This window comes from Ochlerotatus camptorhynchus, unplaced genomic scaffold (assembly GCF_037179485.1).
Source record: "Ochlerotatus camptorhynchus isolate MF236.1 unplaced genomic scaffold, CSIRO-AGI_Acam_v1.1 ptg000284l, whole genome shotgun sequence".
In the NCBI taxonomy this organism is placed as follows: domain Eukaryota; kingdom Metazoa; phylum Arthropoda; class Insecta; order Diptera; family Culicidae; genus Ochlerotatus; species Ochlerotatus camptorhynchus.
In genome coordinates, this window is record NW_027040773.1 from 1,442,426 (window position 1) to 1,469,749 (window position 27,324).

Sequence of the window (27,324 nt, forward strand, 5' to 3'; positions counted from 1 at the left end):
GTTCTGTGTAGCACGGTGGAAACGCGGAGTGTTTTTTACGTATTGTAGATCGCTTTGAATTTTTTTTCTGGAGATTGGGCAATCGAATGTGAATCGAAAAATCAATAGAATGAATAACGTGTGAAAGTTGATAGAAGGATAATGAACGAGTGAAGTGGATTGCAAAAGCTTAGCTGTCACCAGAGAAGTAAGGAACAAGTATCGTTGGATGCGTATCGACGGTCGGCTGTGAATAGTTTAAGGAAACGTATTTATCTATTTATTTTAACTAAACGTCGCAATAACTCTGTGGTGCATAAAAATCGGATAACAGCCGGAAATGACTATGGATAAGGTAATTACGGATGCTGCAAGTAGAACAGCCAACGGCAAGTTTAGTTTTGACTTGTAAATCATAATCTTCATCATCATCATAATCATCCAAACGGTGGTGCGACACACTAGTCGAGAGTCCTTCAGTTCATTTAAAAATAACTCATGTATAGTTAAATAGCCAACTCGGAGTAAACATGTTTTGTTAGTTAAATTAGAATAGGTGCTTGGGAAACGTAGTAAGCCCTCTCAGGTGTTTCATGTATATGCAATTAGATTATCATTCGACGGTACACAGGATGAATATTCCTTTTAGCAGAAATGATCTAACCTTCATTTAAGATTTCGAAAAACAAAAGTGATTTTTTGGAAATATTTTTTGTTTGTATATATGCATTGGCGAAAAAAAAGATATAATATAATTTTCTGAAGGAGGCGAAGGAAAAATGATTATCAGAAATATATAAGATTTTTTTAGACGGACATTAACGATAAACAGATAAGGTTGCGTTGAGAAGAAAGATAACTACCAGGATGATTGGAAGGAGTGAATTAAATTAGCTCAGATGGTAAATAAGCAAGGCAAGACCATGCCGGAGGCGGTGGGTTCCGATTCCCGATCTGGTGTAGACATTTTTCGACTTTGAAGCTGTTCATAAACTACGTAAACAGTTTAGGGGGAGGTGGACAATTATCCACGGTCCATACAAACTTTAATTTTTTTGTATGGACAATTGTCTACGCAGGGGGAGGGGGGTCAAGAATCCAAAAAAAAAATTGTCTATGTAGTTTATGAACAGCCCCTTTCCTATGAATATAGAGTATCATTTTACTTATCACTCAATGTACCTACGAATATAAAAATCGTACCGGCTTAGAAACATCTCAATTAGCCACTGTGAAACACTAAGCTCAGGGCAAGTTTTTTTTTCGAATACGTTCGTCCCAACTGGAACATAGTGCTCCATGTACATTTTGTCTGTTGAAAAAAAGCACAATTATAGCCTAAATGATTTTGGTTGGAACGGAACAAAACTGATCCAAAAATTAAATTTACCGGCACGAAAATAAAAAAAAAATATTTTATGAAATCCAAGAAAACTCGGCCTACTAACCGATCAGCCCAATACAATATGACCCGAAACGACAATTTAGCAGCAAAAAAAAAATAGTTAAACTGTTACATTTGGCGGTTTTGGATTGTCATGAAACTTTTGTTCCAAAAGATGAATAGGGTGGTCCTCATTTAAAATAAAGGTAATTGTAAAAAAACATGGTTTCAAGCAACTCGGCTGTGGATTCCATTCGTCTGGCTTTTCATTTGACCGTGTTACAGCAATTGTTCAGTTATCAAATAATCATATTGTCGAGCAGTTTGGGGACGAGCATCTATCAGCGATTTTAAGAAAATGAAGCAATAAAATCCAGATTTTTCAAGCTTAGCATAAGAAAAACCCTATTGCCTCATGCTTCTTAGGAGAAAAATATGAAAATTTTGTTCCACTGCAAAGTTAGAGTTGTAGGTAAACGGTAAACGTCATTTTAAGCTGCTCGAATGATGTGATCTATGAAGGTACTTTAAAAATAGTAGTTTTTAGTTCTAATTTTTCGAGAAGATGGTCTTTTGAAGACAATGATGCAAAGCTTAACTCTTTAGATTGACTGATCCATAATGGTGGGGTGAGTTTGTCTCGACAATAAAAACTTATGGGTATGTTTTACCAAAAAAAAAACATACAGTAACCAAATATGAAGGGTATAAATAGCGGAACCTATCAATTAGAATCGATTCCTTGCGATGAAGGCAAGAATGACAACTGTATCAAAACCGAATACTTCATAATTTTTCAATAGTGATGAAGTAATACGACATGCACTAAACTAAGGACACGGGATATACTACAATAGATCAAATTACTGGTCGCAGTAGTTTTATGTCCCGGAAAAAAAAAATATGAATATCTTAAGACATTGCCATATTAGAAATATCACTGATATGAGGGGTAAAATATCGTGAGAGCGTAATTTCCAGCAAAAAAAAACTCGCTTACAGTAGCAAGACCACATGTTTCGGCTTGATAGTATACCTCCGAGACCGTGCAAACGTGCCAAGCAGTGTGGTTAACATTTCATGGAGTACGATCCATAAATAGGGAACATCTGTAAATTACGTCACGCATCTAAGGGAGGAGGGGTTTAAGAAAACGTGACCAAATGCGACAACTGGGGAAGGGGTTTGTTTAACCGTGACATCATATTACCATATTTATAATTTTTATTTGTGAGATCTTATAGCATGAGATCATTGAAATGAGTAGAATTTACAAAAAATCACAACATTTCAACATCTATGCTATGTGAAACATTTATTTACTTTCAAAATGAGTTGAAAGCTCATTTGGTTTAAAATTGCTATTTTTTTTTATTTAAGAGGTTTGCCTCTTAAAATTGCTATGTAGTAATTATCCCGAGATTTCGACAATTTGGAATAGCAAAGAGGGAAGTTCCTTGAACTAGTTGAAAAAAAAACCTTAGAAACATTGAGTGTTTCGTTAACTAGTAATTAGTAAAAAAAATCCGCAAAACTATCGTAAGATCCTTTAATTAATCAGAACTTCCATTGAACTTTTTGGAGGTTCCGTGTACTTGTCTATGAAATTTTGAAGATCTATGAAATTTTAAGAAGTTCTCTGAACAATAGGGTTAATCAATCTTGTCATATGTTTCTAGTTGTTCTAGTTGTAGGGAAATTGCGGTGATGTTATTCGAGCTGTCGAAAATGGAAGTTGTATGAAATTTTCTTTTGATACTTGAGAAGTTCGAAAACTATAATATACCAAAAATCAAGGATTTTCGAGAAGGCCGTAGTTTTTCCGTAACATTTCTGAGAAGTCTGTAGAATATCCGAAATGTCCGTAGAATATCCGAGACGTCTATAGAACTTCCGGAAAGTCTATAGAGCATCCGAGAAGTCCATACAATACCCGATAAGTCCGTATAACATCCAAAAAGACCGTATAACTTCCGAAAAGACTGTAATATTTCCAAGAAGCCCATAGAAGTTCCAAGAAGTATGTAGAACTTCCGAGAAGTCTGTAGAGCTTTTAAGAAGTCCGTAGAGCTTTTGAGAAGATCATAGAATTTCAAAAGTCAGTAGAATATAATAAAATAGAAGGCCGTAGATCTTCCGAGAAGTCCGTAGATCTTCCGAAAAGTTCTGATAACTACCTAAATCCGTAGAACTTTCGAGAAGTCCGTAGAATATCCGAGAAGCGTATAGAACTTTAAAGAAGTTCTATGAAATTCCGAGAAGTCCATAGAACTTCCGAGAGATCCACGGATCTTTCGAAAAAAAAACAGCCTTGAACTTCCGAGAAGTCCGTAAAACATCAAAGAAATCCATAGAACTTTAGTCGCGTTGTTTGGTTAAATTGGCTTGTTTACTTTCGAAAAAAAAAAAAACATACCGAATTTATATATCATCTGAAAGAGCGTCGTTTTCTGAGCACAACGATATTTTTATCGGTCCCATAGACATCCCAAGTAATAATTATGGTTTTATGAGGGTTCTGTAGACCATGATTTAGACTTGTAGAATGCTTTAAAACCACGATAAAACTAACAAAGTTACATGGGATTCATCTTGATTTTTAAATCAAGATTTAAACTGTTAACACCTCGCTCCCATAAAAGTCTCACCTAGGGGTGTTAAGATGGTGATTTTTGCTAATGTAATCACAGTTATAAAAAAACAAATAGTGCACCAAAATTGATGACATTTTGGATTTTGATACCATTTTTAATGCAGATTACAAATATGTATTTAACTCAATACCCCTAATCTACCCAATTCAAGATTTTTTTATCGTTCATTAAGGGGGGGGGGGGGACAATGATTGAATTACGTAACGGTGTAAAGGGGGGTCGAGGAAAATGTGACAATCTGTGGCAAGGGGAGAAGGAAGTATTAATTTTGGACAATTTTCCCGTGACGTAATTAGTGGATGCTCCCATAGCACATAGGAGTATTTGACTCAAAAAGTTTGCCAAAACTACAAATCGATGATTTTTTTGTTACATTTGATTCAATGAATGCTAGTAATGTTAAATTGTACATAGCAAAAAATTAATTTTAATATTACATGCAAGAGGATGCATTTCAATCATGTCGAAAATCTCATTTTAAACATTACATTTTTATGGCCACGAAAATAAATATAATATTTTGCAACATTATTTCATCACCAACTATAACAATACTCTTAATATACTCAAATACGACGTTCTAGACTCTAAGAAAATGAATACAATGGACATAACTTTCAAAAATTGCATGCAAGCATATGCAGAATGAAATATATTCCTTGGCAAAAAATACCAACATATCGAAAATTCGCAAAAATTCATAAAATGTTCTGCCGTAGATCATTTGTTAGAACCCTAATGTACCGAACAGTATCAAACATTCTGCATGGAAATGCCCGGAACATTAACAAAAATACCTTTCAAACATAAAAACATAAGCAAAAATCGTTACTTGCTTCAACCTTGATAATTACTTACTATATTCATTGCTCCTTGGGTTCAGCATACACACTTAGAAAAAAACATGTAAATTTAGGTGCTGACTGAGACTGACATATACGAGCGTCAATTTTAACATACAATTGAATCATAACAGACGAAAAACATTCAGCTCAATCATAGGTGTTTTTTGTCGAGTTACAAATTTTTAGGTCTCGGAGCACTTAATTTTACATGATGCTTGATAGGGATGCTTGAAATTTGCCTATTTTTGAACTGATATTGCCTATAACTTTTTCTGTTTTGCATATTGAACCTTCTTTTCTTGAGTAAAGTTGTGTGAACATTATAGTCATAAAAAAACAAATAATTTTGGAAATATTTACAAAAAAACTGATTTTTTAGGCCTTTCTATAAAAAAACGCTTCATTACTCAAAATCGCAAGTAGATACAGACATAGCGTCTTCTACAAAGTTTTAAGTTATGAAACAACCTATTTTTTTATTGCAGAAGACTCTGCCCAAACTAAAAAGTTAAATTTTGCAGCGCCACCTGTGGTGAAGTTTCGAACTAAAAATTAACTTCATTAAATGGGTCTTGTCATTTACAAAAACTCTTCTGTAGACACCCTATTTTTTAATCTTTATTTTAGAGATTTTTAGCCGAAGGCTAGTTCATCTCTAGACACCCTATTTGAAAAACCACTGTGAAAGGTGCTAATGAAAAACGTTCATGGATTTGGCCTTTCGCACCATTGGTGTGCAAAATGATCTGCTAGGCAGCTTTTTGAGTTTTGCCATTTTGGCCAGCTTTCTTACCCAAATACTCCACTGTGCATAAGTGGAAACAAATGTACCTATGAGAGTATCGTAATTAAGTCACGCGAAAATTGGCCAAAGCTAGCACCCTTTTCCTTGTCACAGATTGATTATTGCCAAATTTAATGACCATTTTCCATGAACAGTCATTCAAAAACATAAAATTTCAAAAAGTGATGAGTGAGTGATTGAAACACAAGCCACACTGACTGCGGTAGCTCGGTCAATAGAGCCAGTCTCGCCGCCGCAGTTAATAGTCTAGCGAACGAAGCAGGCCGAACCGAAGGAGCGTTCGCCTGGGTAGTGCACTGCGGTGACTACTGGGACCATCTACGGTGAGTATTTAGTTGGTCCGGTGCTTCGTCACCACCAGACAAGCCCCACTCGTCCCCCTCGCTAAAAGCTAAGGACCACTGCTAGGCAGCAAAAAGCGAAGTAGGAGAAAACGCTCGGCACAGACCGTGTCTCGAGTCGACGTGAACCAGCAGAAAAGCAACCGCCGCCGCAACCGCCGCCGCAATCGTCGAAAGGCCCCATCGTGCGACACCGAGGACAGCGAGGAGAAAAAGGAAAAGGTCAAATTAGTAGAATAGACGTCTCAAATTTCATTTTCTTTCCTTTTCTTAAATTTCAATCCATCCTAATCCGAACGTCTTTGGGGAGAGTACCCTGCTCGTATCGGGCCACCTATATGCTGGTAGGTAAGCCGCAACTTACAAAGTATTGTCTAGAGTATTTTGATGATAATTTCAAATGAGGTTTGAGGAAAATTGTAGAGGAATAATTCTAAGGATTTTGTGATGAGAATTCCAAAGGCATTTGACTAGAAATTCCAGGTAATTTAAGAAGTAGACGAAGTATTGGAAGACAATTTTAAGGCAAACTTAAAGTGAAATCTATAATTTCAAGGTAGATCAGGAATTCCAAAGCAAATGAGAAGGATTTTCAGCATTTAAGGGGAATTCGAAGGAGAATTCTAAGTGAATTAAACCTACGACAAACTTAATGATGATATGACTACAATCTTGGCAGCAAGCTTAAAATGATCTCATGCGGCTGAACATATATAAATGTTAATCAATCAAGATCATTCAAATATTTAAAAGAGAGGCACTCTGAGGAGAGCTCCAACATCGGTAATAATTCCAAGGGATTCTTATTTTGAATATAGCTACACTTTTGCTATATAGCTATACATTGGACATAAGTAGCATTGTAGCATGATTTGTTGTGGATGCATTTTGTTTACAAACAACAAATGCCCATTGGCTGAGTAAATAAAACACTGTTAATATCATATCATAAGTCGGCATTATGTGAATGATACGTTTTTCAAAGTGTTGATATTAAAATTCCCAAAAAAATTGGGGGCCATGATCCCCCAGCCCCTAAATCAAACCCTGAAAAATTTTGCTCCGTTAGGATGAAGATTCTACACCCAACCGGTGGATGTAAGATTCGCTTACAATTATGTGGGATTCATCATCAGAGGATGTAAGTGGAGACCGCATGAACCGAGGATGCGATATACCTAGCTGCGGTCCGATGTAAGAAAATTGGAGACCGAAAAATGTGGAGTTGTATTAGTGAGTGAAATTAATTATGTCGAAAAAAATAGAAAAAAGGTTGGCGACTGGACTCGAACCACGGACGTTGCGACTATCAGACCAGTGCTTTCTCCACTGCTCTCTCTATGCTTCTGAATATGGTCAGCCTAAAAGCAAACATGAAGCGCTCATTTTCTCGCATGCTCGACTTCGTATGCTTTTTCTGCTGGAGAGATTCGAGTTAAGTGTGTGCGTCGTTCTACAATGTTCTACAATGTGCGTCGTTCTACAAGCTTACTGGTATCGTCGAAAGCGTAGATTGAACCCGAAATAAAAATGCTCGACTTCGTATGCTTTTTCTGCTGGAGAGATTCGAGACAAGTGTGTGCGTCGTTCTACAATGTTCTACAATGTGCGTCGTTCTACAAGCTTACTGGTATCGTCGAAAGCGTAGATTGAACCCGAAATAAAAATGCTCGACTTCGTATGCTTTTTCTGCTGGAGAGATTCGAGACAAGTGTGTGCGTCGTTCTACAATGTTCTACAATGTACGTCGTTCTACAAGCTTACTGGTATAGTCGAAACCGTAGATGGAACACGAAATAAAAAAAGACAAAAAACCATTACATCGCCTGCATGGTCAATTTCTAACATTCGTTGCGATGTTCATGAACAGAGGATGATAGGAAACGGAACTAACATTCATTGTAATAGATTTTTGGTTTGCGTGTATAAAAATCGATTACATACATATAAGGGTTTAAGCCACTCGTATTTCCAATACAGATTAAAAACAAAAAAATCTGTTGACACTTGCTGACCTGACGATTGGTGTTATAGAACATACATCTCTCATCACACAGTTCATCCCACCTTTTAGCGTGCTGCCACTGAATTAATGTTATGGCTCTCACCATTAAAACAACTTCGACGCTAAAAGATTCTTAACAAAAGGAGATCCTAAAGACTCTAATGCAATTTGGTCGGAAGCAAAACAGAAACGACAAGTTTGACAGCTGTCAAAAAATACATCAAAATATCTAACCGAAGTCGATTTGGTTTTAACTAAGAGAGGAGCGGATTGGCTGGTTTTGAGCTAAACGAACTATCAAAACCAGAGCAAATCGAGCAGCACCTATCTTGATTGCATTGGCAGTGTTGCTAGAAATCACCTTGACATAGGTTGTTTTGAATCCGCTTCTCTCTTATACTAGACCCTCTCTAGTTCGACAAGTAGGCTAACTCAGATCGGGCCTTTCCGCTGCCCAGGGTGGTCATACCTACCGATTTTCGGGATGCCTACCGATTCACAGACGAAAGGTTCAAAACTACCGATTTTTCACTTTTCCTACCGAGAATCACAGATGTTAAGTAATCTTGAATAATGTTCAATACCTATGTTTTGTTTTCCGTGTAATCAGTCAATTTGATCGAACGCGATGCGTTTTGCAACTTCATTCCAAACGACCGAGTTTTTTTTTTTTAACGTTTAATTAACTGCCTCTGTCTGTCTCCGAGATGCTATTTTCTGTTTCTCCCTTTTTTGGTTCCGTATTCCGTTCGTCCTACTCACACTTACTTGTTATAATTAGACTAGAGTCGGTGTATAATGAGTCACGCCAAGAGGGGAAAAAAGATGTACGCGCATCACGGTTTTCGAAAGATTCCCTTTCTTTTCACTTGACAACAGAGGACTTCTACATCAACTTCAAATGACTTCTAGCGAGAAAAAAATAGTAGCTGTAGTAAATCATTATATCAGTGATTTTGTAAAGATGTAGGTCACTCCACACACCAATCTTGGGTCATCTTTTTTGACAGTGTGCGTAGGTGTGCCAATTGTGCCGGTCATGACACCTGGAATGTTTTGGTTTGAAATCGCAAGGATAAATCGGATTGAGGCTGACGCGGGAAGTGACGGGTGTGCGAAATTTGTTTGTGTTATGTTCATAGGATAATAAAAGTCCTGTGTTTTAGGAATTTATAATATCCTCAAAGGTACACCAGAAACCTAGCCTTCGTGATGTGAAAAGCAACGGTCTATCAGCGGCCGCAACAAGTGGGGAACATTGCTGGAGACCGTCTATAGAGGATGATGAATAGGCTTCTGTAGTTTATTTTGTGTGAGTTGCAGCATTATTTGAATTAAGGCTACTAATGGGATCTGATTAACTGCCTCTTCCTCTTGAGCTCACCTACATTTCGTATTTAGATCTATAAGTCTAAGTGAACTGCTGGTCTGAGTTCCTCTGGTATATTCAATTAGAGAATGTTCCTGAATATGCAGTCAAACAGCACGTAATGTTGTGAACAACTTCAATGACAGCTGCCCAACAGTGCTCCCATTTTATTTACAACAATCCAATGCCTACGAGATTGTTCCCAAACTGTGCCAAATCTAATTTCGTGCTGAGTGACTTACCCCTAGGATTTTGTCAAATTATCTTAACAAAAAGTAGTAGAAATTCTCATTACTGATCATTACCAAACGTATTCCATTACAAATTAATGCTCATTGCATGTTTATGACCATTTCTTCAATTATATTTCATATTTTATTGCAATACCCTCACTGCAAAAAAATAATTTTAATATTACATCCAAGAGGATGCACTTCAATCATGTCGAAAATCTCATGTAATTTTTATGGCCACAAAAACAAACAAATGCATAGTTGAAGATGCTAATTTCAAATAACAGATTGTAGTGGTAATTTTTATACGATAGATGGAGTAGATGAAAGCATAGAGTTGATAGTTCCGTTAGAGTATGGCAGTGTGAAGATTGTATATAGATATTAGAATAGCGAACTAGGACAACTTTTAAGGAAGGTCGGTTTTCATCTCTTTTTGTCAGTGGTGGCGGGGGGGGGGGGACACCCCTCACCATCCCTCTCCAAAGGGGGAGTTTGGTAAAGAGAGATGAAAAAACCGATTTGTACCTTCCTTAAAAGTTGTCCTAGTTCGCTATTCTAATATCTATATACAATCTTCACACTGCCATACTCTAACGGAACTATCAACTCTATGCTTTCATCTACTCCATCTATCGTATAAAAATTACCACTACAATCTGTTATTTGAAATTAGCATCTTCAACTATGTAAATCGTTGACTTCACGTAGAAGTAATACTAAAAACATATAGTCAAAAAAAAAAACAAATGCAGTACATCACATTTTGGATACGATTGAAGTGCATCAACTTTGATGTGATATAAAAATTAATTTTTTGCTGTGTTTCGTGGACCTTTCATAGCGTCGTTATGCTTGTTTACTGTGCACGATTGGTAGCCGGTTTGACAGTTCAATAGATAGACTTGACTTCACTCTTGGCGTGACTCATTATACACCGACTCTAGTTGATGGCTCGGTTCGAAAGTTCAAAATTGCGTGGGATTTGATTTTATCCTTCCTTCGCTCACAAAGGTTTTAAGTTTCGGGAAGCCTTCTTAAGACGGCCTACCGATAACTACCGATAAAAGTTTTGAGAAGCTATCGATAATGAAAAAAATAATCTGGCCACCCTGCCGCTGCCGCTATCATTCCACTTTCGTTGTCACTGCTTTTGGGCCTTTAGTGTTCACAGTCGTAGGTTAAGGTGATTCCTTGTAGAGTTCACAATAGACTGCCCAAGCCCAGTCGGCGCCGCCGGGATGTTCTGAGGCATAACATCTCTGATTACGCCTTCCTTCGGTTCATTATTTGGATTACGTTGGTCCCCGGTTCATGAGTTGATGGGTCCATAGGTTGGATCCAAGTGTGGGAGCTGCCTCGCTGGCGTCGGTAGCATTAGTACTCAGTACGGAAAACAAGATCGACGGAAAACAAATCAAGAAATCTCCTGAAATAAGTGGTCAATTTCAAAAAGAAAATTTGAAGAATTTCGGGATTTTTTTGTCAATGTTAGAATAATCGGTCAACAAACGACGAATGTATGATTACTTTCTAGGGGTACGACACATCTAAATCCTTATCTACGAAAAAATATCATTACACGCACCTAAATCATTGCAGGAAATCTACAGAATCTTCATCAATCATCTTTCCATCTACTAATCGCGAGCGAATATGACGACAGCAAAACAAAATCTTTCCTGCCTTTTCGAGTACCCACTTTGATTTGTGTGTGTCATTTTTCGACATTAAACATCAGACGTCACTGGCTTGCGAGATAGCTTTATCAGCTTTTACCTCATTTAAATTCGTATATTGTGTGGTGTAAGCATGCCTAATATATATGCTATGTTTTAATATTTATGACCACATAAAATATGATATGTGGATTTTGCCAAACAGTTCACCAGTTCAAATTTCAGCAAAAATGAAGTATCGAAGTGGGTTTAATATGTATATGAACAATAATCTCATACAGCATCCAACGGAAAGGGTTCAGATGCCATAAGAAGGATTCATTTGTCTCACACACGAAATTTTCTATCGAAATAGCTGCAACCTAAAATAAACTCATCAATGTTTATTAAATTAGGGTTTCAGGTTTAGACATTTTATCCCAAGATATATGAACTTTGATATTGATGGTGAAGAAACAGAAGACACCAACAAATTCAATCAATCACTCAGCCTGCCCGCAATGCAACATTATGACGAACTCCAGTATTATACCAACGCTAACTGAGTAGCTGAGCAACGTGGAATCGGTTCCTCTTCATTTTTTCCACGTCATGTTCGCTCACCAGACGATTAACATCGAAACCAAAATTTAACAGGATAATCGCAAGTTACACGTGCTGAGTCGCTGAAATTAATTATGTCACTCATTGCCCAGCCAGCTGACGGATATTAACGGTAACCGTTCGCGGTATGGGACAGCAATATTGCACCGCACATGTCCTTCCAAAATTAGCTACCACGGATGGGGGCATCCTATTACCAACCTTCCCTCAGCAGAATACATTAATTACACCTGACGGAATGTGATTGAATAAATATTGGACGATCACTTTAATTAACCTAAATGAATTTGCAAATGCCCAATGGAACTTTTTATTTTCGGATGAATTAACTCATGCCGCTAGAGGCAGGAAGGAAAAATTAAAGTGAATGAGGCATAACAGCAACGAATGGACTTGTCCAACGAACAGTGGAGTACCATTTTTTTCCGGCAATGTTCAACTTGAACAACATTCGAAACTTTTAAGGTGATTCCTTCAAACGTTCTTTTCTATTTTTTTTCTACCTTAATTTGTTTTCCGTCGATCTTGTTTTCCGTGCTGAGCACCAATGCTACCGACGCCAGGGAGGCAAGCTCCCACACCTGGACCTATCGACCCATCAACTCATGTACCGGGGACCAACGGCTTTACTTCCGTCAGAACATACCGGCGAACATACAGCACGACTGGGATTGAACCCAGGCCTGCTGGGGTAAGAGGTAATCACGCTTACCACTATACCACCGGCACAGCTAAACGTCCTTTTTAAAAATATTAAGGTTTTTGTAAATGCACGTAGCTGAAACTACTCTTGTTGTTTGCTGCGAAGAAGCAAGCAATGTCTTAAATTTACCGATTTATAAACCTCGTAAATCCGGAGTTGTGCGCTCTTGAAATTGCGAACCGTGAGAAGAAAAATTACTCTACAAAGAAACACAAAAAAGTCGAACCTTAACAGTTTAACCTGAAATTTCTATGGCTAAATAAAATTTAGGATCCAGAAATTTCAAGCAACTTCATAATCACGTAGGCAGTAATCACGTGGGCATGTGGGACACCTAGATAGAGCGGACACGGAGAAGGATGTCAAAAGTTTGTTGACTTTGTTTTGGGAAAAGAAATGATGATGTGGAAAGGAAGGAGGGCCTTTGTCTCCTCTCGTTTCGTAAGAAATTAACAACATATTGTTCATCACTTCCGTAAATGATCGACAAATGTTGACTTCCTTCCAAGCGTGCATACGCTGCAAGTGTATTGCGAAATTAATTCGTGAAATTTTATTTTTAGGATTTTTGGAAGACATATGATTCAGCGAGAACCATTCAACTAGAAAGTTATATTTATCTCTTGCATGGAAGAGTATGATATATTAGATTAGATTAGATTACCCACACCCAATCTATTACCCATATAAAAAAATAACCCACATTTAGGTTAACTCGACGATATTTTATAAGAGACGCGCGGAGAGAATAAAAGTAAATCTGGTTGAGCGGCCAACTAAAGGGCTATTCATGAACTACGTAGATTGATTTTTAGATGTTTTAGACACCCCCCCCCCCTTCCCCGCGTAGACAATCATCCATACCTTTTTTGGAAATTTGTATGGACCGTAGACATTTATCAACCCCCCTTAAAGAGTCTACGTAGTTTATGAACAGTCCCAAAGTTATTTTGTCTGCAAGGTTTGGCAACCCGCAATTTTGTGGTTACTTACACGGTAAGAAAAAAGAACCCAATCACTTTTACCTACTTTTGACCAGTTTGTCTCTTTTTCTCTTTCTAAAGTTGTCAAAAACTGAGGAGCAAAACCACCCAACAGGGGTAGTAAAGTGTGGGAGCTCAACGTTGAGTATTATCATATTTACCTACTTTTAGGTACAACTAACTTACTTTTGGGTAGAAAGCGAGTGGAAAATTCCAAACGAATTGCAAACGAGTAAATGAAAAACTGAAGTAGTTTTCAAAACTACTTTGACCCGCTTTACCTACTTTTGGGTTCCTGGAGTATAGTGTCGAGATGAGTGAAAAGAACTTACTTTTGGGTACTTTTTTCTTACCGTGTAGAGAGACTTTTAATTAGAGCTGCAGCGCCACGATAAAACGAATACTTGTTTGACCGTATCGGTAGTCATTATTTGAAAAATTCAATTGAAATGCACGGCATCCATCTGTAAAAAAATACAACGAATAAAACGTGACAAAATACAGCGTCGTCAGAGAAAAGTGGTTTCAATTCAGTCGGTTTCCTCCCGGTCAAAGCGTAACGGAAAACTTCGATTATGTAGCGGAATTAGTCTATCATATTGATAGTCGAATTGTCGTTTAAATGAAAGTCGACTTTAAACTGATTTATTATTTTAGGGGAGCCAGTGACTTTTCATTTTGAAATTCACGGTTCTTTCCCCGGTTTTCCCGGTTCAAATTATAGAAATTTCCCGGTTGTTAATATTCAACAAAAAACCAAATTGTACGCATTTTTTAAAACGTGGCCAACTGTTAAATTTAGGAGTTTTTTTTTGTGGGAAAAATAAAAGAAAAAGTTACAGAAAGTGTTTTCAAAAATCGAAGAAAAAATTCAACTCTATGAGTCACTTTATGAATTCAAAACAGTTTATTGATTTTTCAAGATATTTTAAAAAATCAAATTCTACCACTTTTATGCTCGATACATCTTTTGATTTCAAAGCCCTAGAATTTATTGAGTAACAGAGATTAACGTCACTAGGCCAAATGCTATATGGATGAATAGGTTATAAGACAGAATTGTGAAGAATAAGAGAGTTAATTAAAAAAATATTTCAGAAAAAATGAACTTGATACAAATGAGGATTAGAGCAAATTGTTAGGGATATCGGTGAAAGAAAATGTGACTTCACTCCGTTGTCTATACTAACATAAATATTAATCTTACTGCACTCGCGCTGTTGTACAAAGTTAAACAAGGAAAAATATGTAAAACCTACTGACGTTGGAAGTCGCTCAACGTGAAAGTAAACATGGTTCATGAAATTTAATAGCCACGACTAATTGAAAAAAAAATGCTGAAAGGTTATTTACAAAAATGATACAAATTGATTTAAGTAGATTCACAAGATTCTGGGGCTTTGAAATTTGTGTACAGTCTTAAACTAACGGGTGTTCAAAAAAAATGAGAATTTTTTTTTTCAACGAATTTAGTATTTTTTATTAAAAATATAATGTTTATTCTTCAAAAAAACGTCAATGAATATTGGAGGAGGGGCCCTGGTCAGCCGTACGACACAACTTAGTCGCGGTGCTCTCGCAAGAGCGTTGGACGGCACTGAAATCATTCTCATTTTTTATTGAACACCCGTTAGTACTTTTCTTTTCTTTTTTTTTCGGGTATCAAGCTGGAGCTGCGTGACAGCTTAGTTTTCAAGACTTGACCCATTTGAATAAATTTTGCTTCTATCTTTGACAATATGTACAGCAGAAGGACTAGCCTATGTTGGTCGCTTGAACACTGGATTCCGTATGTATTGTTTCAAGATAGTTATGGAAAAAAATGCTGTGACGTGTGCGCGTAGAAACATCCGCGTAGTAATCCGATTGAAGAAGTAAATCCGTGTCGAACGAAGTATCTAAATTATGTATGTTACGAAAACCACGCGAATTCCGAAAGCCGTGCGAGACAACCGAAGCGAGAAAAAGGCTTATTATCATTTAAAGAGTGCCACCAAAATAAATGTGATAGCCTATGTCGGCAGGTTGATTAATTTTGGTTTCCTCCCTAGATATTCTACTTATTTACTACTGAGCTTTGTATCAAATTAGTTAATTTAAAAAACGTATCAATCATTTGAAGATTTCGCGACCACACCGAACAAATTCTATACTACATAAGCTCAAAAGCGTTTGACAAGCTCTACCGAATTGCGTATCACTTCTGCGTAAGCTCCGTAGACGTAGGCGCGTTGAATCCGATAGTCGGCAAAGGTTTAACCTGTACCAACACCGCTTAAGGAACAACCTCGAGTCAGTAAAACCGTTTAGAGCTAAACATCTAAATTACGTAAGATACCTGGACAACGTTCGCATTCGCGGAGATAACAATGTTTAATTCTGGATGATGTCGCTTTTGAATATGAATCTTCTTACCTTCCTTCTTCACTGAAACGTAATCGTTTTGTACTGGCGTGGCTCTGCTTATCTGGTCGCTTTCGAAGAACTGCAATACCTCGTTTTTAATTTCGGGATCCAAACCGTGCCCTAACCTTTAGTTGGGGGTGGCCAATACTCCTTTCCCGTTTGCCAAGCATCGAGCTTGCAATACAATGTATTTATTTGTTACAAACTCGTCCATTACCGTTTGCGTTGACCAAAATTTCGGCAAAATCGTCAGAATCCTTATTTGATCGTCTCTCGATAAACCTGGATCAGCAAATCTCTCCTTCAGTTGTCCGATCATCTCATTGTGTTTCGCAGCTTTCAATTTTAGTTGCTTCAGGTCATCTTCTTCCGCTTGAAAACCGAAGATGCGTTTCTTAATGCCATTGGTAATGTCCATATACTTTCTCCGGGGATAAAGGGTGTCCACGATGAAATTGCTCTAACTTTTTAACCGTTGGGTAGAATTTAATGAAAATTTGGGTGGATTTAGTTCATAGTGCATTATTTACATCCTGCAAGTTTTAAAGTCCTGTGATCAAAACTCGCGGAAATGGAGTCGAAAGAACAGCTCGTGCGTGATAAAATCTTGCGCATTCATCACGAGAACAAGGATCTCTCGCATCGTTCCATCGCTAAAACGTTGGGAATCGCGAATTCCACGGTGTCGCGAGTGATTAAGCGGTTCGAGGAACGGTTGACCACCGATCGGAAGCCCAGAAGTGAAGGAAAAAGTATTCCGTACAACACCTAAAATCACAACCGCGTAGTTGGGGCCTTCAACCGAAATCCGAACGCCTCCGTTAGGGATGTGGCTAAGAAGCTGCACCTAAGCCGAAGTTTTGTCCAGAAGACCAAAACTAAGGCTGGGCTTCGAACGTTCAAGGTACAAAAGGCCCCTAATCGCGACGAGAAGCAGAACAAGTCCGCCAAAACCCGTGCCAGGAAGTTGTACCTCAACATGCTGACGAAAGTTGAATGCTGCATTATGGACGACGAAACATATGTGAAGGCCGACTTCAAACAGATCCCCGGCAACCTGTTTTTCACGGCCAAGGATAAGGTCAGCGTTCCGGAGCATGTCCGCACTCAGAAGATGTCCAAATTTGCGAAGAAATTCCTGGTTTGGCAAGCCATCTGCACGTGCGGGAAGCGGAGTGCACCTTTCGTGACCCAGGACACGATGAACGGACAGGTGTACATAAAAGAGTGCCTCCAGAAGCGGCTGCTTCCTCTCCTGAAGGCCCACAACGTCCCAACAATCTTCTGGCCGGATTTGGCCTCATGCCACTACTCCAAGGACGTGCTGAAGTGGTATGCGGACAATAAGGTCAATTTCGTGCCGAAAATGTTCAACCCTCCCGACACTCCGGAGCTCCGCCCCATCGAGAAGTACTGGGCGATTATGAAGCAGCACCTTCTTAAACGACCTAAGGTAGTGAAGACAGTCGAGGAACTGAAGAAAGTATGGGTTTACATGCAAAAAACGGTTGATTCACAGGTTGTGCAGAATCTTATGGCCGGGGTAAAGGCCAAGGTGCGGGCATTTGCGTATGGACTGTAAATAAAATACGAGTAAAATGGTAAAATGAAGTTTAATAGTTATTTCTCAATCCCTGAAAATTTGATGGCAATCGGATGAAAACTCGAATTTTGCGAATCAATTTTGTGTGTGGCAATTTCATCGTGGACACCCTTTAGTTAACATTCTGGAATTTTTTTGTCGATATTGGCGATACGTTGATACCAGCTATGCCCTTGTTGAATAGCTCAATATTATGCGTCCAGGAAAATTGTTGCTCTCCACTATCCTGAGATGATGCTGTTGTTATTGACGTAGTTGATGGTATTTCTTCGAGGCCATGTCAATGAATGTATGTATGTATGTATGTATGTATGTATGTATGATGATGTATCACAGATTGATAGAGATGTATCCAAATTAAATTTTCACTCTAGGAACTTATGTTTTTCAATCAAATTTTCGGATAATTTAAGAAGCTTTGACGAACACCGTTTATTAGGAAACGGCTTGCAACACTCGACCTTCTTGAATTCCATATATAAATTATACTTGTTCACTCAAAAAGATTTTTTAAAGTGATGTCTGTTTTCAAAAGCATGGTCATACTTATATACAAACGTAGGTACCATTTGAATATTTAGGTATAAATATTGTTTTGGTATTGAAGCTACTCTACCAGAGAAGCTCTTTTTTTCATGAAAAATACCATGGAAGACATTATAATGTACCTAAAATAATAGGACGGATAGGTACATCAATATTAACAACTTAAATAGGATGAAACTACGCCTGATAATGAAAATAAGTGCAACTTAACTTGTGTTGGTTTCTATATTTAAAATAATAGTGTTTTCATTTCCCCTGTAAATTCTAAACGGGTTGTCTGATTGTTCAATCGTCAAAAGACAAATTGAAGGTAAATATATGTGTATCTTGCTAAACTTATCAAGGCTGATGGAGAATCACGATTAACTTATGAAAATGGCATATTTTCTACAAAAAAAAAATGATTTTTATGAAAGTAAATTTGAAATATCTCGAAAACGGTTATATTTAGGAAGTTTATTGATATGACCACTATCGTTTGAAATGATCGTGGTACGTTACGGGATGTAAGATCTACCACCGATTCCTAGTCATGACTACTTCATACTAGGGGAACAGGATTTTTCAGTAATCCAAGGAACACATCTTAGTCCTTGTTACTTTTTATGCCTTGTTGATAGTGACAAAACTCGGCTTTGTCTACCGAGGATGATCTTGAAACAAGGAAAAAAAATTAGTTAGTTGTCTTCATCTATGTGATTCCTAATCTTCTATTCGTTGTTCCCTAGTTTGAAGTGGTTAAGACTAGGGTTCTGATGCATGGTCATTATCGGTGTCATACCTTAATTTTGTTACTAAGGAATCCAATTTTGACTGACAAAGGGGCGCGCCTTTGGAGGGTGTTTTAACACTCCGAAGGGTATAAATAGCGGGACCTTTCAATTAGAGTCGGATCCTTGCGATAAATGCAAGAGTGGCAACTGTAAAAAAATCTAATACTTCATCATTTCTCAATAGTGATGGAGTAATACGGCATGCACTAAATTAAGGACACGGGATATACTCCCAAGCAACAATTTTTGTTTTATTGAAGTTCTATAGCAGTTGATACAACCAAATTATAAAACCTTCACTGACGACCACATTGCTTTAACAACCTCCTGAGAACCGCTATACAGCCATGTCATGGCCAATTGGCCCAGTTTTAATGCATTCATTATAACTTGATATGCGAACTACCTTAGGAGCAAAGGTTTTATGTTAGTTTTATCACACTCTACACGTGGTTGTCGAAAATGCAAACATAAAACCTCCTCCAGGTCAGAAAGCTTTAACAACCTTTTGATGACTACCATAAAACTATATTACAACCGCATAAATCGCTCCTGAAGAAGTTGATAAAACATGATACGCAAAACATTTTGACAACCTTGAAGGTTTTAAGTTGGGGTTTTTGGATGATAGTTAATATTGAGAAATATTTTATTATGGTTTTATTCTTTCGATGTTTGATGTGGAATCATGATCCTTGTCAGTTGATTACCTGATATTATTGTATATTGAAAATAAAACGACTTTATTACAATTTTAAACCAATCTGTATATGCTTCACAGCATGCCGTGCAATATTTATGGTGATTATTATACCAAATAGGAGCATAAATTCAGTGCGCCATATGAATACTAAAAAATAGGGATATTTTTAATTTGTCTGCATTTGCACCATGCATTAAAGAGTCATTAAAAGATTATCTATTTAGTACAAAACTGTTACTACTGTTGAGCAATAACCAGTCATTTATTATTTAATTATACATAGATGTGTGAAAGTGTTTTATCGCCTATCAATTAAAGCGTAATTATTCATACTGTGTTAAATTTGTTCATACGGCGACATTTTTTTCGTTATAACTTGCTACTCCTTAAAAATACCTCAATATAACATATTCTCCTAGATTGGAATTCTATAGCATAACATAAACCTAATGGTTGTATCTTAGCATTTCGTAGTCCGAATTGAGAACGTTAAGTTATATCTAAGCTCTATAATAGCTTGCTGGTTTTATTCGGTACAGCTAATCAAAACAAAACAAAAACCATGGCAACCTGTCAAAAAGTCAACATTCCAAGCGATCCTCCTATTTTCTCTTGTAATCAAGATGTAAGAAATGCTTATTGGATCTTTTAAAAACTTTTACAATACAAGGTGTGAAGCCGTGATGCAAATACTGATCATCTCCAACCGGATTTAGTGAAACTGTCTGCGTTGTTTTAAGAAGGGTTCGTGGATCTGTCGGAAGTGTATCGGAAAGCCGCTTATTCAATATTTTTAAAAGCTCATTCACCACACTGTGCCTTATGTTGAATGAGGGAGCCCATAACTGTAGATACTCCAGGAGTTTCATAATGGCGATTGTCTCATTTTCATCGTGTTTAAAAACACTGAAGGGGTTTTCATTTCATGTATCTCAATAAATTTGTTTTTTTTTTATATTGGTAACAATTTTCAGAGTATTTTTTGTTATTGTTGTAGTATATTTCTTATCTGTAAATCTTAGGCCTCTGATAAAGATGATGGTTGTAATGAGGTTTTGATGAAGGTCTAAGACTGCTTCAAGTTTTATATCGGTCATAAAAAGTATGCCATAAAACATAATTGTATGTTTTGTTTTGGTTTTATTCTGCAGTTATAAGCAGTGATATAGAGCCACCTTACAGCTACCATTAAAACTATGAAGTCTGAGTTTTAATTTAGTAGTCATAAAACAGTTTTATATTCGACTTGACGGCCTGATTTTATGACAAGCACACAAAACCGTAATACAACCACAGGCTGCAAGGGATGCTATGATAAAACAATGATAAAATAAGAATAAATCTTCCAAGCATTTAGATTGTTACTTGGGACTACAATAGATCAATTTACTGGTCGCAGTAGTGTTAGGTCCCGAACAGAGGGAAAAAAAACATATACTAACATCAAACTGAACATTTTGCCGTAAATAATGAAATTTTCAAAAATGCCTCAAAAGTTGCTCTTAGAAAAACTTTTTTATTGAAAGTTTGTCCATCCTGGAGTTGTTTTCAAAACTTTTGCTTTCTATTCAAGTTTTTATAAAAAAAATATAAAAAAAAAAACAAAAATATGTTTTTTTTTTGTTATTTGAATTTTGAGGTTTATTTTTAATTTTTTTTGTAAAAAACGAAAAAAAATTCCGTGTATATTTTTTTTATAAAGCCTTATTAGTTTCCTACAACTTCGTCTTAGTAAAAAAAAATTCTACAACCAACTGTTTTCGAACTACATTTTTTTTTTAAAGCATGTGTGCAAAACACATAGGCCTTTTTCAAAAATTACCCTTGAGTCAAAAGGGTCTCCTCTCCTGCGGAAAATACTTGGTCTATCATACTGAAAAATTGGGCAAAGTATCATCCAAATCGAAGATGGTCGAGCACGATTTCAGGTTTTTTCAGCTCATTCTGGATGGAATCCCTCAGCTCCTATTTTCGCACTACAAAGCAAACCCGAATACGATTTTCTAAAGTCATGTACCTATAGACGAGTGCACGGATGGATTTGAGTTCACTCACTCGACAAAAAGTGACACAACAGCGGGGCCCTTTTTTCTAAAAAAAATAAACACATGAATAATACTCACGTAACATTTGAAACGGGTCTATCAACTTATGTACACAAAACTTGTTAAGCCTTTTTCGCGCGAACCGAATACGCTCACGCAAACTAACAACACCATCGGGCAGAGGAAATTCTCCTCTTCCCGATAGTGCTCTTGGTTTGCGTGGGCGTTCTTCGGTTCTCGTGAAAAGGACCTAGCAAATTATTTACAAAAGTTGATAGGCCCTTTGCAAATGTTACGCAAGCATTATTCATGGGTTCATTTTTAGTAAACAGGGCCCCATCGCCATCGATGCCTCACGACCAGGCCATGCACTTCTAGTTAGCGGTTATCATTCAAATCATGCAAAAAGCATCAAAACCCCAGCCACCCACGCCAATGATCACTCTACTAGCATCATTCCTCCCGGATATGTGGCAGCCGCCGGTAGTTCAACAGTTAAATCAACTGACCTATCTGTCTGGCTGCTATACCTAGATCAGCGATTGGAGCAATGATAATCGCATTACCTTCCACAGCTTTTCCCAGTGACAGAGACAAGCAGTTCATCCTCCCGGCACCTGATAACGGCGTGGATGATGCGGCTAATTTGTCAATCCAGCAATCAGTCATCAATCCACGCCGGTTTTTAGATTTGCTTTGCATGCCAACGAAAACATACCTCGGATGGACGAAATTTGGTCAAGCTTCGATTGTTGTTTCTTTCGAGCATGACTGTAATAGATAGGATTTGGCTCTCAGGTGCCATAGGGGCGCTTGGGAACTACCATAGGAAAGAGTAATTAAACCGGTGATAGCCACAATTGTTTTCCTCGTTTTTTGCCCCCACCGTCGTTGTATAAATCAATTTGCCCCTTAATCAGCACATTCTCAATTGCCAACAAATTATCATTTTGCTCATTTTCTTGTTTTGTAAACAACTGAGCGTTCCCATAATAACAGTAAACATCAGTGGATGGAACGCAGAATCTAGCGTGGATCCTCCATCAGAGCCAACAGAGAAGAGTTCTTCACCGCGGCGCTCCTGAGTGTCGCCCAGAATACAACGCTTTTCTCCTCCGGATAGATTACTGAATCGTTTGGTTCAATGGAGGATTATTTGCGGATCGAGGCGTCTGTTTTGTAAACACGGTTTTATTTATTCCCATATTTACATGCGGTGGAGGCCGAAGTCTATCAAATGTGACGTTTGGCCACCGTCTCGAGGCGTGATGTAGGTGATGTCATGATGATGGGAAGCCGTTGGCCCAGGATTAGAAAAGGGGGCATGGTCCGTGGCGATCTGTGTTACAACAGTTTCGTTGATGTACATTTGACAGTTGGTTGGAGAGGTCGTTCTTGAAAACAGCCGCCGCACTCTTGTCTACTGATACCGGGGGGTAGTTTAAATCAGCAGTAGCATTTTGATGATTCTAATTGGGTGCCTTTTTGTGGCATTGAGCCCGGTCTGGGTCTGGGTTCAATCTTTGCCGAAATCGTTGGGATTTTGTCAGGAGAAGAAAGCTTTTGATCCCGACCCGTGTGTTTAATGGGTTTGATATGTACAATCTAAGTGAAGCCGGTATTGGTGATTGGCATATATGTGACGGAGCCGATAATGACGGGAAGTAAACAAGAAAAACATGTTTATTTGGGTTAATTTCTTTTACAGCCAATCCTCTCAAGGATGAAATTTCAAAAGGACTTTGTAAACACGGATGAATTTGTGAAAACACTAGGCTCACCCACGCAAAACAACACCACTATCAGGAAGGGTGAAGTTAGTGTTAGTTTGCGTGATCTAGCTAAGAGTTTCGACAAATTGAAGTTTGAATATTTGTTTAGAATAGCAAGAAGGTCGTTTTAAAAATGCATCCTTGAAATAATGTAACGTGCAATTGGTGTCCGACCATTGGACCCGGAGGACATTAGGCCAAAGAAAAGTAGGCCGAAGGTCGTTATATCGAATGACCATTACGCCGAAATTATAAGTTTACATTTTCCTTGTCAGAACTTTCTTCGAAGAACAAATACATACAAAAGCCACCAGAAAACGGACAACATTGTCAGACGGTGGTGAACCAGGGAGAAAAAACGGATTGCATGACTGCATATGTTGTTATTCAACAGGGCCCTCCCAGAATTATCTAAATCTGTTAAACAATCGGTCATGAAGCAGATTTATTTAGGCCGACGGTTTCGATCCCGGATCCGTTGAGGATATTTTTGGGTTGAAAATTTTCTAGACTTTCCTGGATTAGGTGTTAATACACCCAACCGGGGGATGTAAGATTCGTTTACAATTATGTGGGATTCATCATCACTGAACTCGAACCACGCAAGTTTAGATTATCAGAACTGTGCTTTATCCACTGCTCTCTCCATGTTTCTGTACATGGGTAGCCTAAAAGCAAACACGAAGCGCTCATTTCCTCTCATACTCGACTCCGTATACTTCGGAGAGATTCGAGGGAAGTGTGTGCGTCGTTTTACAATGTTATAAATAAAAAGCTTACTGGTATAGTCGAAAGCGAACGAAATAAAAAAGACAAAAACCATTACATCGCCTGCAAGGTCAACTGCTAACATTCGCTGTAATGTTCATGAACAGATGATGATAGGAAATGGTTTACGTGTACGATTTATACCACATGATATTTCAAGCAATGCAATAATAGTAGGCATTAAAAGCTCTCTATTATTTAACAGTTAGTAGAGAAGTGTTTGAAAGCTGAAACCAGGGTTGCTGCCATTTATTTGCTATACAAAAATGTTTTTCGAAATTATGAAATCTTTAGATGTATGATGATATTTTGTACTTGTAAGATACCAGAAGAGGTTGTAAAGGTATGTGTTTGGCACATGATTCACTAATCATAAAATTGTTACTCTCTGAAATTGAAATTTAAAGGTTTTATGTGTCAAACACATATTTTACAACCTCATATTGTATCTTACAAGAACAAAATATCATCATAACATCTAATGATGTCATAATTTAAAAAAAAATCATATGAATGGCAGCAACCTTGGCTGGAACGTCTCAAGTCAAGAAGTAGAAAACGGAAAATGTAGTTCAACATTTAAAATTTGATTGTTTACTCACACACTCACAGCTTTTTAGCTGTCAGGTCAACTGTAAAATGTTTCATCGATCACCTTATAGAAGACTTCGAAAAGGTCAATTTTTGGTACTAGAGAATTATTTCGAAGGCTATATCATTTTATAGCTATGAAATTTTCTTCGCCTTACTTCCCATTGAGCTGTTTTATTTGCGGCCAGTATTTACTCAACAGAATGAAATCCTCATCCTCATAATTCGTGATCATGAAAGCGTCATGCAAGAAGGGAAAAAGCATATTTTAAACATCAACAACTCTATCATGTACAACGCCACTGTCTACCACATTTCTTTTCACAAGAATGCTATATTACTGCTTCTACTGGACTAGTATACATTCAGCACAAACAAACCTATCCGACCAGTAGTCGTGACGTGCGTATTTATGCGTGCTCTGTTTACACTCGATTCACTCGATTGCCTATTCACCCCATAGAACTAAACCCACATGAAGGATGAAATCCCTAGAGATAATAGAGACATAATACACCAGATACCATACTGTATCCATTGCTACCAAAACAGCATCCTCCGGTCGTGAAAACCCACTTGAAACTAGATTAACATCTATTTCTATGCTGTTCGAAAGAAATGAAACGATGCTTTTTAGCTTTCTGAATGCGACAAAAGCCGTTATAAGTAAAGCTCAAGTAGGAACAGTAGATTCGGTGCATTCGAATTATGATTCTGGTAGCGGCGCAGCTACTGACATCCTGGGAATCAATTTCCACTAATTTTATCACATTCTATGGAAGCTATCTTGATTAAATTAAACATTATTTACGGAAAAATGCTAGACATAACATTCCCGTGAAATTAACTCTATTAAGAACTATACGGAATATTGATTGATTGGTTTCTTTATTATAGAGACTTTCAGCTGTTGGCTCAACTTGGAATAAGCGTTCAAGATAAATCGTTAGAATTGGCAAACGTCAGTTCCAAATCAAGTCTGGAATTAAAGAATTAACTTCCAGGAGAATGTAAATCGTTAACTTCTGGCATGAAGTAATACAAACATGATTTGTTAAAATTCCAGGAGAAGTTGCAGGGCTCTTCCGGTGGAAGTCGTAAAAAACATCCTAATAAGGCTGGAACAAGCTTACGCGGAAAGATGGAATAAAGTCGCGGTAATTATTCCAAGAAAACTAGAATACACTTCCAGGAGTGGCCTTAAGATTATTTTAGGGGAATATAGAAAATAAACTATCAGAACAAGTTGGAAGAATCATCCGGAGAAAGTTAAAAAAAAACTTCCGAGGGATGACTGAAGAATATTTCAAAGGAGACAGATGTTAAACAGCGGTAATTATGAGTCTTTGGATTTTTTATTTGTTTTCACATAAATCAGTTGGCGAATGAATTTTAATCGTATAAAAATATATTGGAAATATTTACCGGACTAAGATATTTGTCCGCCCAATGTTTTGAAATCCAAAACTGCAAGAGTTAGAACATAACGTGTGCCATACTGCCTAAATGTATCAAGTTGGGTGTTGTCCTAATCTAATCATAAATCCTAATCTTCAAAGGGTTCTGCGAAAAATGTCGCTGTTTATTATTTCGAGAGGATATTTCACTATTCATAAAAGTAAAATTTCCCGATATACATACACAATCAAGCTAATATGGTTATGCTTTTATGGGCAGTGACTAAACAAATATACACTAATCTAATATCAGAATATATGCCTTTAAAACGACGACAAAAAGAGACACAAATATTTCACTTAAAACATTGACCTTTTCATACATGCATGAGTCTGTATCCTCATCATCAAGATGATTGACTTTCCTCTCCTTCTATCTTTACAGGGTCAACTTTCACTTTGTGTCCATTTGTGCTTCGCCGTAATGATTATTTCGTCGCACGGTCATCCAGCGCGACCCCAACAACAATCCGGGGTCAATGGCAACGACATCAGCACCGGATTAATGCCACCTATCAAAAAAGACGTTTTCATGTCTCGGGGCTGGGGCGCCTCAGGCATGCCATTTACAATGTTCTATCTCAACCACTTTACAAAAACACAGAAGGCTTATGCGCAAAACCAGCAGCAACAGTTGCAGAAACTTCGTCAACAAGAGGCCGACGCAGCTCAATTACAAGCCAGTGAGGATGAGTTCGAGCAGCCCAGAACGCTGCCATACGGCTCTAGATATTCCAACCCGATGGCCAATGCTCAGCAGAGCGAAATCAGCCACGGCAGCGGTTTCAAGGAGGCGGAAGAATATTCCGATGGTGCAGTTTATCTGCCGTCCAAACCAAGTTCACCGCGAAGGCAATATAACGTTCCTCAACTTTTCGTCTCATATGGCTGGGGCCCGATGGGCTAAACTAATGCCATCATTCCCAAAGTAGGGGTTAGCATTTAAATCTATTTATTTTTCACTATTAATATTAAAATTATGTGTTTATGTGTTTCTGTCATCTGCGCTAATCATTCAGAATGATCTATATGTGATGTCTTGATGTGTGTATAAAAACAAACAGCCAAATAAAACGA

The 27,324-nt window shown here is 37.7% G+C and overlaps 2 protein-coding genes across 2 annotated transcripts in view; one reads left to right on the forward strand and one right to left on the reverse strand.

Annotated features, from left to right (window-relative positions):
* On the forward strand, window positions 1-27,316 carry LOC135706588 (uncharacterized). Its single transcript, XM_065228241.1, has 2 exons — window positions 1-334; window positions 26,633-27,316. Exons 1-2 carry the CDS (start codon window positions 320-322, stop codon window positions 27,152-27,154), a joined length of 537 nt encoding a protein of 178 aa, XP_065084313.1. The 5' UTR covers window positions 1-319; the 3' UTR covers window positions 27,155-27,316.
* Window positions 1-27,324, reverse strand: part of LOC135706565 (RNA-binding protein 42) — a 59,308-nt gene that overhangs the window by 7,157 nt on the left and 24,827 nt on the right. The window lies entirely within an intron of this gene.